The sequence below is a fragment of the Carcharodon carcharias genome, chromosome X (assembly GCF_017639515.1).
Source record: "Carcharodon carcharias isolate sCarCar2 chromosome X, sCarCar2.pri, whole genome shotgun sequence".
Lineage (NCBI taxonomy): Eukaryota > Metazoa > Chordata > Chondrichthyes > Lamniformes > Lamnidae > Carcharodon > Carcharodon carcharias.
Genome location: NC_054507.1, coordinates 11,598,067 through 11,613,606, shown reverse-complemented (window position 1 = coordinate 11,613,606; position 15,540 = coordinate 11,598,067). Strand labels below are relative to the sequence as shown.

The 15,540-nt window shown below is 43.7% G+C and overlaps 1 protein-coding gene across 2 annotated transcripts in view; it reads right to left on the bottom strand.

Annotated features, from left to right (window-relative positions):
- Positions 1-929: 929 nt before the first annotated feature.
- LOC121273164 (tachykinin-3-like) overlaps positions 930-15,540 on the bottom strand; it is a 33,562-nt gene continuing 18,951 nt past the window's right edge. Inside the window, exons 5-7 of one of the 2 annotated variants that reach the window (XM_041180140.1) lie at positions 14,908-14,961; positions 3,321-3,393; positions 930-2,577 (exon numbers count right to left, since the gene is read on the bottom strand). In XM_041180140.1, coding sequence (XP_041036074.1) covers positions 2,559-2,577; positions 3,321-3,393; positions 14,908-14,961 — 146 coding nt within the window. In that variant the 3' untranslated portion in view covers positions 930-2,558. The remainder of the gene's footprint in view (positions 2,578-3,320; positions 3,394-14,907; positions 14,962-15,540) is intronic. The other variant, XM_041180141.1, reaches the window with a different exon arrangement.

The window sequence follows — 15,540 nt, the reverse complement described above, 5'->3', positions numbered from 1 at the left end:
GAAAGGATCACAGGAACACCCGGCGATCTGGAGATTCTTGAGAGCCCCAGTTTCTCTTTCCAAGATATTCGGGGGAGGGAAAAAATGTACGGCTAGAAATTCATCTCGGGCGTTTGGTGCAACAATGGATCAGCTGCCTGTCTGCAGTGTGGCCATTTTCAGCTCCTTCGCAGTTGACGGGATTAAACATCAGGAATTGTGTAGAACAAGAGGATGATCTGATATTACCCATTCTACAGTACAGCACAAGATGAATCTCTAGCCCTGTTTTTTCTTGGAGGGGGGTGGGTTGTTTTATTCCAAAATGGTACATTTTCATTGGTTTTCCCATTTGTCTCCTTTCAGAGGCTTGTTGTCACCGCCACTATCACCTGAGAGGACAAGGTCCTGCAGCTTAGCTATAACTGCTGAGTAGGCCATCCTGTGCTCTACCAGGAGGAGGCACAATTGAAGCGCAGCTTTCGATCTCGCCCTCTGTTTGTCTCCCATACCCAAGATAGAATCCCTGTCCACTCAGCCCTCTTGACCAGAAATGAGTTGGACTGAGTCGTCAATACTATAATCGGTTGTTTGCAATGTAGAGAAGGATCCCAACAAGCTGTGAAGTGAGGGGACCAATTTCTGCCACAGCCCATCATGAGTCACTTGGTAACTACTTAATTACCATTGTCAGATAATACAATGTACTTTTTTATAGCAAGGGGCTGTTTTTGTGCAGAATTATCTCTCCCACTATAATTTAAAATATAAATAATTGGTAAAATAGTATGCTTAGAAGATGATTATTGTGGGATTTCATCCATGGCAGTTAATGGGAGTGATCTGTGCGACAGAAGTGGAGCTTTTTTGTCCACAGTTTATGGGTTTTGATATTGTGTTTCTTAGCTTAAAATAGGTTCTTTTAATAAAAATTCCACCCTCGAAATGGCTTCTGTAACTACATGCTGGGCTTTATTCTTTTAGAACTGCACAATTTGTTTGAATAAAGCTTAAGACAGTACAGTTAATTACTAACAGCAGCAAGGATACCAGTCACCTAACACATCCAAATACTAGAAACAATGAACAGATCACTCTAGGCTACAATAGAATCCAATCAGAATAACACTAACCTAGACAGCATGTGTTAAACACCACAGGTGTTCAGTATATCCTTATTGTGTTTGTGGTATGTATTTGGGGGGAAGGGGTGTGTGTAGTGGGGAGGCATCTAGTGTTTCTTTTGAGTAAAATGCCTCCGTCTCACAAACAGACTTCTCAAGGACAGTTTAAAAGTTTAGGCGTCTAACAATGCAATAATTTTGATGCCTGGATTAGTTCCAGCTTTGCCTCTTAAATGGGTACAGAGGAAACATAACAGCTAGAGAATTTGAAGGAGCACCGAAAGCAGTAATATTCAAGCAGATGCTTCAATCTGATGGAGTGTTTATCCATCTTATCCTGGAAGGAAAGTCAAGCAATGAAGCTTAACTGCCTGTTTAGCCCCTCTAGGCTGCTGCTGCTTGCTTCTGTAAATGACTGTCCATGAATGAACTGGTTTGGTACTTGCTCTGTTAAGAAAGTTTGTGACGTGACTGATATTAATCCTTGCAGAGGCAAGAAAGGGTCTATTTTCACTCAATGATCACACTACCTTAGATTACTGAGAGCACAAGATTTGGTTAAATTTACAGAAATTTGGGCCTGTTGAGTAAAATGTATTTTTTTCTTTCTCACCTATGTTGAGAGCATCGGGAGACTCTCAAATTGTCACTAGCTGCCAGATTGGAAGGCTGGTGTGGAGTGAATGGGAAAAGGAATTGTTGAAATGTAATTCGCTATAAATAGGATGAAAGGAAAATTATACAACTCTTTGGAATTCCATGTCACGCAAATGCTTGTGTGTTGGGGAACAGCACTGTTCAAATGGATAAATGGAGCTTGAACAAGAGGTGTTTATGTTGTGGAAACTCAGATGTGTTTTCTGGGAAACGAAATGCCTAATTAGATCCTGCAGGTAAAGAAAGTAGTCACGAGGCTGATTGGGATGAGGAAGGTAACGTTCCGTAGGCAGAATACTTCAAGTCGGAAGGGCTGTTGTGCATTTGTTACTGTCTGGATAAGTTGATGGCAGCAGTTCAAGCGACAGAGCATATATAGGTGTAACATCAGGGACAGTGTTTGCAGAGATCAAGGCAATGCTGATCTCCAGAGTGGCAGAGGCACAGGGATGAGAGATAATAACAACAATATCTTCGAATTTTAGCAATGGCTTAAAGAAAAAGGATTGCTGGAGTATTTACTTGCAGCGGACAACACCGGAGATGGAGAAAAACGCAGGACACAAACTGGAGCCGCAAACGAGGCAGCTTGAGAATTGCGTTTATCACTGGTCACTGAACCCCTCAAACTAGTGTCCATGAATCCACATACAAAAATGAACACAAATGCAAATCTACTGTCGATTATAATTCAGTTTTTTTTAAAAAAGACCAAATTTCAGGGTTTATTTGGAAAGGTGTGCACTTTGGTAGATGGAGACATCACTTTCTTCAAATGGTCCCAATTCCTTTGACCAGTTAAATGGACCTGCAGGCCCTAAAGACAGAGCAAAATATTGTTTAATTGAAAACAAAAACAGAAATACCTGGAAAAACTCAGCAATCTTTGTTTACAGTTGGATTGTGAGCCAAAGCCTGTGAGAAATGTTTCACTTCCAAGCCTGTTTTTGTCCCCTTTCGAAAATTTAAATTAAAAAAACCAAACTCCAGTGCCCTACATGACCCAGTTGGTTAATACATGACACAGGTATAGTACTGGAGTCCTGCAGACCACCATCCCCACCCCTACCACCAAAGGGTCCAGCACCCGCATCCAATCTGCACTGACATAGACGTTTTCAACTCAATGAAAAAAGCAGGCCACAAGTCAACTCTCAGCCCTGTGTGACTCTTACTGACCAGCCTTGGAGCAGCTCGGACTGAAGCTGTGGAGCAGGTCAGCTGGTTGGGGTCTCCATCAGGGAGGGTTAAACAAAATCAAATAACTGAAAATACAAAAGCAAAATATTGCAGATGCTGAAAATCCAAAATTTAAAAAACCCGGCAAACACTGGAAATACTCGGTAAGTCAGGCAGCATCTGTGGAGAGAGGAACGGAGTTAACGTTACAGGTTCATGACGAGTTCTGATGAAAGCTTACTGACCTGAAATGTCAACTGTTCCTCTCTCCAAATGCGGCCCAGCTTGCTGAGTATTTCCAACCTTTTCTATTTTTACAAAAATAGTTCGCTATTAAATCGTCACTGTGAATAAAATATTTGAAAGATGTAAAATAATTACCTCAGCTTGCACTTGGAGGAAGCACTGGGTCCTTTTGTCTCTGGAACATCTTTATTTAGAGTAGTTGATGTATCTGTTTAAATGCGACATTTGAAATTATTATTTAGATTATTCCCCCCCCTCATTTTTCAGCTGCGGCTCAATGGTAGCACTCTTGCCCCTGAATCAAAAGGTTGTAGATTCATGTCCCATTCCAAAGATTGATGTACATAATCTAGGCCGACACACCTAGTGCAGTACTGAGGGAGTGCTGGGCTGTCGGAGATGCTGTCTTTCAATGTGATGTTAAAGCTGAGGCCCAGTCTGATGGTTTTGGTAGATGTTACAGATCGTCTTGCGCTGTTTGCAAAGCAGGAACTTCTGGCTCCTGGCCATAACATCCCTTCATTGATCAACGCCATTGAAACAAAACAGAAACCCTCATTGCTGCGAGTGCTTACTGTGCGCAAAATGGCTGCCACTGCACTTCAAAAATGGCTCATTGCAGGCAAAGAAATTTGAGATGTTTTTGCGAGCTATAAGGTGTTCTATAAATAAGAGGCTTTTTTTTTTAAACTGGCCTGTAGCAAATTCTAGTTATATAACTGGTTCATGTTTCCATTAAAACTAGCACAGCCAGGAGTTGGTATGCTTTGTTAGCAGTTTGTTGAACAATTGTACCAATTGCCATTTCTGTGTGTGAAAATATTTCGTTTGATATTTTCACAGAAGCAAAACACTGAGTATGATGGATTAAACTAGGTTTATTCCTATAAACTTCCCATTAGCTGATGGTGCAAGGGCTAGGGAATACAGGTTTAAGGTTTCAGGCAGGAGCTGTATACAAGGAAGAAATTTGTTTACGCAGCCAGTGGTAAGTTACTTGAATTTTAAGAAAGTGTAGATGTAAAAGAAAAGGGAATCACTGTACCTATTTCTCAGTTCCATTACTTAGCATTTGGCAATTTAAAAGGAAAAGGACTTAGTTGTATAGTGCCAACAGGTAAGTTTACAAATTCCAGAACATTCTCCCCCTCCACCCTGAAATCATGCCACCGACTTTAGCCAATACGAGTCATACATCACAAAGTCTTAGTCATTATGGCACAGGAGGTGGCCATTCAGCCCATTTGAGTCCATACCAGCTCTTTAGAGCAATCCTGTCAGGCCCATTCCCCCACTCTATCCCTGTAATGCTGCAAGTTTATTTCTCTCTGCCCATCCAATTTCCTTTTGAAATCATTCATTGTCTCTGCTTCTGCCACCCTCGGAGGCAGTAACTTCCAGGTCATTACAGTTCTTCTTCACATTCCCCCACCTGTAACCTTAAACCTGTGTCCCCCTAGTCCTTGTTCCATCAGCTAGTGGAAACAGCTTTTCTTTATCTACCTCATCTAAACCTGTCATAACCTTGTACACCTCTATTAAATCTCCCCTCAATCTCCTTTGCTCCAAGGAGAACAACCCCAGCTTCTCCAGCCTAACCTTGTAGCTAAAATCCCCCATCTCTGGGACCATCCTGGTAAATCTCTTCTGCACCCTTTCAAGGACCCTCGCGCCCTTCCTAAAGTGTGGTGACCAGAACTGGACACAATACTCTAGATGTGGCTTAACCAGAGCTTTATAAAGATTCAGCATAAAACTTTCCTGATTTTGTACTCAATACCTCTGATGTGAAGTCCAGAATCCCATATGCTCTGCTTTTCTCTCAATATATCCTGCCACCTCCAAAGATTTTTGCATATTAACCCCCAGATCCCTCTGTCCCTGCACATTCTTTAGGATTGTGCCATTAATTCTATATTGTCTCTCCCTTTCCCTTCTGCCAAAATATACCACCTCACACTTTGTATTCAGTTCTATCTGCCACTTTACAGATGTAAATTCATTGGAAGCAATTCAGAGAAGGTTTACTAGATTAATTCCTGGAATGGGCAAGTTATCTCATGAGGAAAGGTTGGACAGGTTGGGCTTGTATCCGCTGGGGTTTAGAAGAGTAAGAGGCGACTTGATTGAAACACAAGATCCTGAGGGGTCTTGACAGGGTGAATGTGGGAAGAATGTTCCCTCTTGTGGGAGAATCTAGAACTAGGGGTCACTGTTTAAAAATAAGGGATCGCCCATTTAGAACAGATGAGGGAAAAAAAATTGAGGGTGGTGAGTCTTCAATTATCTTCCTCAAAAGGTGATTGAGGCAGAGTCCTTGAATATCTTTAAGGCAGGTGGAAATAGAATCTTGATAAGCAAGGGGGTGAAAGGTTATTGGGGGTAGGCAGGAATATGAGGTTAAAATCAGATAGCCATCATCTTATTGAAGGGCCGAGTGGCCTACTCCTGCTCCTAATTCATATGCTTGTCTGCCCGTTCTGCTATCCTATGTCCTGTTGCAGTCGATTAGTATCATTCTCACCGTTTACCACATCTCCAAATTTGGTACCATCAGGAAATTTTTAAATCGGAATTGAATCTGTATTCCAAGATCCAAGTAATTTATATAAATCAAAAAAAGCACTGAACCTTGGGGAACCACCACTGTCTACCACCCAGTCTGAAAAACCACCATTCACCACAACCTGCCATTTTTCTGTCCTTAAACCATTTTTTAAAAAAAATCTAAGCTGACCCTCCCATTCCATGAGCCACAATTTCAGTAACCAGTTTTTTGTGGCATTTTGAGAAACACTTTAAAATCCATATAGACAACATCCATCGCATTCCCTTCATCAACCTTCTGTTACTTCATCAATAAATTCAATTAAATTAGTCAAACACGATCTACCCTTTACAAATCCGTGCTGACTCTCCTGAATTAACTCAAACTCTCCCAGTGTCTGTTACTTGTTTTCCATGATTGTTTCAAAAACCTTACCCATCACTGATGTTAATCTGACCAGCCTATAGTTACTAGGAATGTCCTTCCACCCTTTCCAGTCCTCTGGAACTTACTGCCCCACCATATCTAGGGAAGATTGGAAGAGTACATTGAGCCTTTCCACCATCTCCACCTTCAGTTTCTTTAGTTACTTGGGATGAAAGCCATCTGGACCAGGCGGCTTGTCCACTAAGCATAGGTAGCCTTTCCAGTATATCCTGCCTATCAATTTTCACCCCATCCATTACCTCCACCATTTCCAATTCTACTGATATTTTGTCAACAGCCTCTTCTTTAGTAAACACTGATAAAAATAACTCATTAAAGTATTCTAGCCTTGCCCTGTACATCCAAGTGTAGATCACCCTCTTTGTCCCCAATATGACCCACCTTGCCTCTTACTATTTACACTGGTAGATTTTTAGATTCATTCATGTTAACTGCCATTCTATTCTCATATACTCCCTCTTTTCCAGTCTTATTTTCTTTCTCAACTTATTGTATTTGGCCTGGTTCTCACTTAAAGAGTTCACCTGACATGTGTCATACACCCTCTATTTTTGTTTCATCCTATTCTCTATTTCCCTCATCATCCAAGGGGCCCTGGCATTGGTTCCCCCACCTTTGCCTCTTGTTGGAATGTACTGAGCCTGTACCTGAAGTATCTCTTCCACAAAGATCACCTGTTGTTCCATTAGTTTTACCTGTCATTCTTTAGTTCCAGTTTAATTTGGCCGAATCCCCCCTCATCCCATTAAAGATAGGGTTTTTCCAGTTTCGATGTTCTACTTTAGATTGTTCCTTTCTCTTCTCCATTACTGGCCTAAACGTCATATGATGATCACTCTTACCCAAATGTTCCCCCACAGATATTTGGCCCATCTCATTCCCCAGCACCAGATCCAGCAATGCCTCCTTCCTAGTTGGACCAAGAACATACTGATCAAGGAAGTTCTCCTGAACATATTTCAGAAATTCCTCCCCTTCCTTTTCCTTTATTCTTAAGACTATCCCAATCAATATTTGGGTACTAAAGTCCCCCAGTATCACCATTCTATAGTTCTTGCATATCTGATTTCCCTGTAGATTTGTTCCTTTATCTCTCACTGTTTGGAGGCCATCATAATACCCCTAGTAGTGTGATCATCCCCTTTTTGCTTCTCAACTCTAACCAAATGGATTCTGTCTCTACCCCCTCAGGGACATCCTTTCATTCCATCGCTGCAATGTCTTCCCTAATCAGTACTGTCATCCCACCTCCCTTTGTCCTTCTCTTTTTCTAGATAAGTGCCCAGTCCTCACCATTTTAAGCCATGTTACCATTATTGCCATGACATCACATCCCCACATTGCTATTTGTGTTTGTAGCTCACCAACCACCACACTTTGTGCCTTTCTATACATGCATTTTAAAATTGTCTTTGTATTCCTCGGTAGCTTCTATCTAATATTGTACTACTACCTAATCTACTGCTGTCTGACAATCTCACTCCTTTATGCACTTCATTCCTCTTTTCTACCTCCATATTCTGGTGCCCACCCTCCCCTACCAATTTAGTGCAAATCCTCCCCAGTCACACCAGTGAACCTCCCTGCGAGCATATTTGGTGTCGAGGTGCAACCCATCCCTTTTGAATAGGTGCCTCCTGTCCCAGAACAGGTTCCAAGAATCTGCCCACCCTCCTGCACCAGCCTCAATCCTCCCTATCTTCCTATTTCTACTCTGGCTAGCACGCAACACTAGGGCTAATCCAGAGGTTACTATCTTTCAGGTGCTACTTTTTAAACTTTCACCCTCACTTCTAAAAATCTGATCTTAGGAACTCAATGCCTATCCTAATGTCATTGGTACCAATGTGTACCACAACTTCTGGCCCACTCCCTTCCCCCTGCACCCTCTCCATGAGGTCCTTTAATCCTGGCTCCAAGCAGGTAACACACCACAACGATGACAGTTACAGAAAGCCTCGTCTGTCCCTCTAACTATGGAATCTCCTATAAGGAATGTTTCTACTCTTTACTGTTCTCTCCTGTGCAGTCCCTTGCCCATTGAATGTACTATGCTCTTGGCTGCACTCCTTCCAGGTTGTCGTCACTCCTAGCAGTACCAGTTTGAGGCTGGCACACATCCTTAAGACTCTTGTACTCCCCGCCTCTTCCTACTCTTCTAGATGGCTGCCTATCTCCTATCCTGACCTCTCTCTGCCTGTGGAGTGACCACCTGCTGGAATGTACGATCCAGGAATCACTCATCCTCCCAGATGCTCCGCAGTGACTGCGGCTGCCCCCTCAAGCTGGGAAATACTGAGCTTGGACTGAAGCTGTTGGAGGCACCTTCCTACACACGTGGTTCCCCCAAGATACATGAAATGTCCTAAGTTTAAAAAAAAATTCATTCACGGAATGTGGGCTTCGCTTTTATTGCCCATCCCTAATTGCCCTTGAGGTGGTGGCAGTGGTGAGCTGCCTTGTTGAACCGCTACAGTCCATGTGGTGCAGGTACACCCACAGTGCTGTTAGGGAGGGAGTTCCAGGATTTTGACCCAGTGACAGTGAAGGAACGGTGATATATTTCCAAGTCAGGGTGGTGAGTGACTTGGAGGGGAACTTGCAGGTGGTGGTGTTCCCATGTGTCTGCTGCCCTAGATGGTGGAGGTCACGGGTTTGGAAGGTGCTGTCGAAGGAGTCTTGGGAATTGCTGCAGTGCATTTTGTAGATGGTACACACTGCTGCCACTGTGTTGGTTTCCACAAAGAACAGGAATTGCAAGCAGTAGGTCCCTACTGCCCATCCAAGGTCTAAAACAAAACCTCTATTCCCTCCTTTACAGTCTAGCTAGTACCTAGTGTAAATTATTAATTTTAATTAATGCGTGTAGACCTGCTGTCCTCAAACCCATTAATACACTTGCATAAGTTTCTCATTTAATGTCACTCACTGACCTTTTTGCCAATGTATTGGTTCTCTACATAGACTCTTCCTTGGTTTCATGTCACTGCAACAGTTGCCAAGCATAGTTCAAAGGACTCCCACAAGGAGCAGGGAAAGCTACAGTTATAGGGGCAATAGCTGTATTTGACACACAATTATTAGTGCAGAAGGAGGCCAATCAGCCAATCATGGCTGCACCAGCTCTTCAAATGAGCTTTTCACCTAGTGCCATTCTCCCGCCTTCTTTCCGTAACCCTGCAGATTATTTGAAGAGAAAATCATCCAATGCCCTCTTGAATTCCTTGATTGACCTGCCTCCATCAACTTCCAGGCACTGCAGTCCAGACCCAAACCACTCGTTGCATAAAGTTTTCTCTCATCACTTTTGCCAATTACTTTCAATCCGTGTCCTCTGGTTCTTGATCCTTTCACAAGTGGGAACAGTTTCTCCCTTTCTACTCTGCCCAGACCCCTCATGGTTTTGAACACCTCTATCAAATTTACTCTTCTCCTTGGAGAAAAGGTTGAGTCCCAACCTCTCCAATTATCTTCGTAACTCAAGTTTCTTATCCATGGAAGCATTCTCGTAAACCTCTTCTGCATTTTTTCCAATGCCTTCACATCCTTCTTAAAATGCAGCACCCAGAACTGTACACAATACTCTAGCTGAGGTCTAACTAGTGTCTTACACAAGCTCAACACAACCTCCTTGCTCTTGTACTCTCTGCCTCTATTTATAAAGCCCAGGATACTGTACACTTTATTAACCACTCTTGACCTGTCCTACCACCTTCAATGATCTAAGCTCATAAACACCCAGGCCTTTCTGCTCCTGCACCCACTTTAGAATTGTACTCTTTATTTTATACTGTCTCACCATGTTCTTCCTACCAAAATGTATCACATCACACTTCTCTCCATTGAACTTCATCTGCCACTTATCTGCCCACTCCACCAATGTGTCAATATCCGTTTAAAGATCTACACTGTCCTCCTCACAGTTTACATTGCTTCCAAATTTTGTATAATGTGCAAATTTTGAAATTGTTCCCTGCACACCAAGGTCTAGATCTTTAATATATAAATCAGGAAAAAAAAGGCTTCCAACACCGATCCCTGGGGAACTCCACTACAAACCTTCCTCCAGCCAGAGAAACATCCATTAAATCACCATTTCCTGCCAGCCAATTTTGTGTCCACGTTGCTACTGTCCCTGTTATTCCATGAGCTATAACTTCTCAAGTCTGTTGTGTGGCACTGTATCAAATGTCTTTTGGAAGTCCATGGATGCCACATCAACAGCATTACCCTCATCAACCTGTTACCTCTTTGCAAAACTCCAAGTTAGTTAAACACGATTTTCCCTTGAACTCCATGCTGGCTTTCCTGAATTAACCTGCGTTTGTCCATGCGAATATGAATTCTGTCCCAAATTATTGTTTCTAGAAGTTTCCCCACTATTGAAATTAAACTGACTGGTCTGCAATTGCTGGGCTTATCCTTACAACTTTTTTGAACAAGGGTGTAATGTTTGCAATTCAAAGTATCTAAATAGGGTCCTTTCACTTGTGTAGAAGCTGCCTTCTGATTTTTTTTTAAAGAAACAATTCATCCTTAGGATGTGGGCAATGCTAACATTTACTGCCCATCTCTAGTTGACCTGAGAAGGGAATTAGAGAGACAAAGAATATTCAAGACCGAGGCAATGCAGAACAGGCATAAATCATGAGTGAGAAGCTGCAGCTGGCGTTGTATTGGTTTTATACAATTGAGTGGCTTGTTATGTTAATTTTAAGTTAGAGTCAACCGCGTTGGTGTGGAATTACAGTAAGAGGGGCCCCTCAACCACGTAAGAGTGGCATGTTTCCTTCCCTCAAGGACATCAATGAACCAGCTGCATTATTAACAGCTTCACCATCACTCTTACCAAGACCAGGTTTATATTTTCCAAGATTCTGAAACTGCCATGGTGGGATCTGAACTCTCAATCTGCTCTATTAGCCTAGTTTAGTCACATGATCATGACCGTACCAGTCACATTCCTTTTCATGGTTTTAGTGGAGAACCAGAAACGAAAGAGAGAGAGAGAAAGAGAATGACAGACAGAGGTCGAATCCAAGTTGGGGCATTATTTCACAACCAGACAGAAGGAGGGGAGGCTCCAGGGGCCTACAGAGCAGCAATCCCAGTTAGGCCACAGAAGAAAGGAAGGTGGAGCAGGAGTTGGGTGGGATTGCAGGCAAGCGGCTTATCGACAAGATCTGGTCTATCCACTGCATCACAGAGAAAACTTACCTGGGGTTCATAATTTCATCCACAAGTCTTCAGGATACAGGTCAGTGTGCTCTGGCGATTCCAATTGATTCTAGCGACAGCTCTCAAGGTGCAGTGGGAGAGGGGAGCAATTGTCTTTTTGTGGTAAGGTTATTGCCCAACATCTAGCAGAACCACTGTGGCAATCCGGGTTTGCAGGCCATGGGGTGGGGGTGAGGGGCACCACGCACAGAAAATTACATGGATGCCTTTTCCAATGCCAGCCTGGCTGGCCGCCCCCTCCACCCCAAGATTTAGTGGGCACCTGCGGCCCACCCTCACACCAGTTGCGCTGGTTAAGTGGCCAATTAACAGCCACTTCCTGCTCGACTAATTTTCAGCTAGCGGGAGGAGGTCAGAGTTGGGTGGGAGGACCAGCTGCAAAGACTACTTGGGCATGTGGGGGTGGAGTGAAAGGGTAGGGGGGTGTGCCTCCTTCTCCAATGGGAGGCACATTCTTTCCCCCCCTCCCCCACCCACCATGCCTACCCCTGCAGCTGGTCCCCACCTCACTTCCCTCCAACCCGGGGAATGGCAAAATCGAGAACACTTCCAACTTGCTTGGTTAGCCAGTTCCTGGCTTTTTGCTGCAACTGGATGCAGTGGCAAAGCCAGTGCTCCCATGGGTGCTGCAGGGACCAGACAGCTACCACCACATTGGCTGGCACCTCTGGCAGGCAGGACTTGCACCCTAGATGGGGGCAAAAGTCTCGCCTGGAGCCACAATGCTCTGAATAATAAATGGCCGTGGGGCAGCTTATTGGAACAGGAGGCGCTTTCACAATGACCCTTCAGCAGTGGGCGAAGCAAATCCCCTCCCTGTGAAATTCTGCAAACTCCGATTCGGCACAGTCAATGTCAGCTGAGATGTACAACCGACTAACTCTGCGTCCGATGCATTATCAATTTACCACGTGTGAACTGAGTTTGAAGCTTTTGCGTGTTTGTTGGTGAAACGGGAAGGTGAAAATCAGAGTGCACGGGTGTTATTTGATCATTAGGTTACTGAATGGTGAGAGATGTTTATTAAGTACATGTAAACGTGAGTACATTTAAGTATAGAGTGTGAAAATGTGAGGCACTTCCTACGAAATGTAGTGCAAGGGGCTAAAATGGTGCCCGGTGATCTCCATTGGACAACACCAGCCTTTTACACTAATGAAACCAAATGGGAAAGGAGCTGGAGTAGTTAATTAGGGGTTTGTGCAACTCTGTCTATCAATGTGGTAGATTTGAAGCAGGGTCAATTCTAGACAAATAGTTGAAACAAATCTGTAATCCCCAAAAGCCTAGTGCTATAAGGGGTATACAGATAACTGTGCTTCTATGTTCATTACAAGGATTTCTTACTTTTTGCCAGGCTACAGGATTGGGATTACTTTGGGAAGGCTGCATATATTGTTATGAAGTCCATTGATCTGTGTCCCCCTGTGAAGATTAGAACATGCTGTACCTTAAATGTTACAATGCTGTTACATTGGTTACCCAGGTGGGAACCAAAGGGTGGGACCCTATGGGACAAAAACAGAAAATGCTGGAAAAACTCAGCAGGTCTGGCAGCATCTGTGGAGAGAGAAACAGAGTTAACGTTTCGAGTTCATATGACTCTTCAGAGCTGAAGAGAAATGGAAATGTGTCCGTATGACCCTTCTTCAGAGCTGAAGAGAGGTACAAACGTGATGAAATTTATACTGTTTAAGGGGGGGTGGGACAGGTGGAGCTGGATAGAAGACCAGCGATAGGTGGGGGCAGAGGAGAGATTGACAATGATGTCATGAACTAAAGGACAAAGGGAGTGTTAATGGTAGTGGTTAGTGCTAAAGGAGGTTCTGATAGTGGTAAAGGTAAGAAAGCAGAATTTTTCCCATATTCATGCGCTTTTTTTAAAAATCCATTTTATCCCTTTTTTATCCCTGCTCCAATCCCATTCTCTATCCTTTCCACCCCCTCCCCCCACCCCCACAAGGGCCAGCTGTTACTTGTCCATGTTGTTCTTTCAGAGTGTTTACCCTTGTTCTGCTATTACCACATTCTGCTTTCTTACCTTTACCACTATCAGCACCTCCTTTAGCACTAACCACTACCATTAACACTCCCTTTGTCCTTTAGTCATGACATCATTGTCAATCCCTCCCCAGTCCCCATCTATCGCTGGTCTTCTATCCAGCTCCACCTGCCCCACCCCCCCTTAAACAGTATAAATTTCATCACATTTGTACCTCTCTTCAGCTCTGAAGAAGGGTCATACGGACTCGAAATGTTAACTCTGTTTCTCTCTCCACAGATGCTGCCAGACCTGCTGAGTTTTTCCAGCATTCTCTGTTTTTGTTTCAGATTTCCAGCATCTGCAGTATTTTGCTTTCACCTTAGTGGGACCCCATGGGAGTGTATGTTGATAGGCCACCCAGAGCAGTTCAAGGGTCGGTCAATTTTAATCAGGGAGCCAGTCTGCAGGGACACAGGCAGAGCTCCCAGTTAAGTTCGAGAAAGTGCTGCTCTTAGCTCGGAGGAGCTGGATCGAGGGCTCAGTGAAGCCCTGGGGATCCATTTGGTAGCTCTGTGCAGTTGAGGCTCAGAAGGAACCTTGGGAGCCAATGATAGCTCGATGCAGGCAACAGTTGGGGCTCAAGAAATCCTCCATGACTGGGTGTGTCCTGAAGCAAGGCAAAGAGGCTCCAGGCAGCAGCGGTGTTGTGGCGAGCTGTCTCCAGGCAGTCAGGTCTCAGGAGAAGCCCCTGGAGGGGAGAGTGAGCATTAAGGCAGTCTGAGTCAGAGTGGCTTTGAGGGAATTCAGAGGCTAGATCTTCAAAAGATGAAGACTGGAAATTCCTCATGGCTTTAAAGGGATTGTGTAACTCGGTGAATACTAACATTGGAGTGGGTTGCTGAGAAATCTGTGGGATCTGTCACATCTACTGTTTATTGTGCAGTGTGACGTGTTTGACCTGTTAATTCACATGTACCTCAAGCTGATTCTGAATGTTAAGAGTACAAGATAGATATTGTAAATTGTTTTATCTTTCAAAAAATTGTTCTTTTGTTTGTCCAAAACCAGTGAAATCTTGTGGCATAATCCCAAAAGCAGGCGTCTTCAATCTTAACTTTAATCTACTTTAAACACATTACTGGTCCCTAACCAATCATCCCCCCCCACAGCCTGGGTTCTGGTCAAGGATCATAACACTAGGTCACACTATTATGTTTGACTGGATTGGAGATGATGGGGGAAATTATATATAAGTTGTACAATGTAACTATCCTCCACTCACTGCATTTTGCTGGAGAAATAATCTCTGCTGTAGTTTGTCAGGAGTTTGGTTTGCTGCAGTTCATCAAGACTCTGTTGTGAGTCCTGGTGCAAGTCCTGCCCGCCTCCAACTCATTGGCAATACTCAAAGCCCCTTAAGATTCTTTAGATCTAAAAGCAACACTTTTCTGCCAAGAAAACAAAAAGTTAGGGTGAATAAAGAGCATCAAGAGTTTCATCCTCACCAAATTCCATGTTGCGTCTTCCCATCAGGCCAACAAAGAAATCATTCATGTCCCCTGCAGAAAAAAGGAAAGTTCATCCTTTTAATAATCTATTGCTTTTCCACTGGGCTCTTCTACTGTGCTTTTTGGTCCCAGGTACCCAACTGGTACACTTGAGTATGCCAGTGCTAAATACCCAATGCCAGGGATATCTGGAGCCACACACCGTCTCTGCTTACTGGCAACCTTCCCCTCGAGGCTCAGGTAGTTTAGTTCGGTTTGTGTTGATATTTCTTATTTCGCTGCTTTCTTCTGGTTGCATTTTGAGGGCCGCAATGTTTGAAAAAGGATAAGTCCTAAATTAGTACACCAGGAGGTGTCAAAATCTGGGGAAATCTCCAAATTAACAGGAGCATGGATTAAATCTTTAATTGTGGCCCCTTAAACCCCACATTAATGCACCAATACAGCTGAAGATAACAGCTTGGATACCCCTGCCTGATGTTTCTTCCCACTCCTCCTCACCCCCCTAGTATCCTCCCTTATTGTCCTGAAGGTGACTCATGCTACATTACAATGCTACGCATGCTCTGATTGCTGTTGCTTTCCACAGTTGTTCATCTTCATATGTGAAACCAGACAGAGAACGTGGGG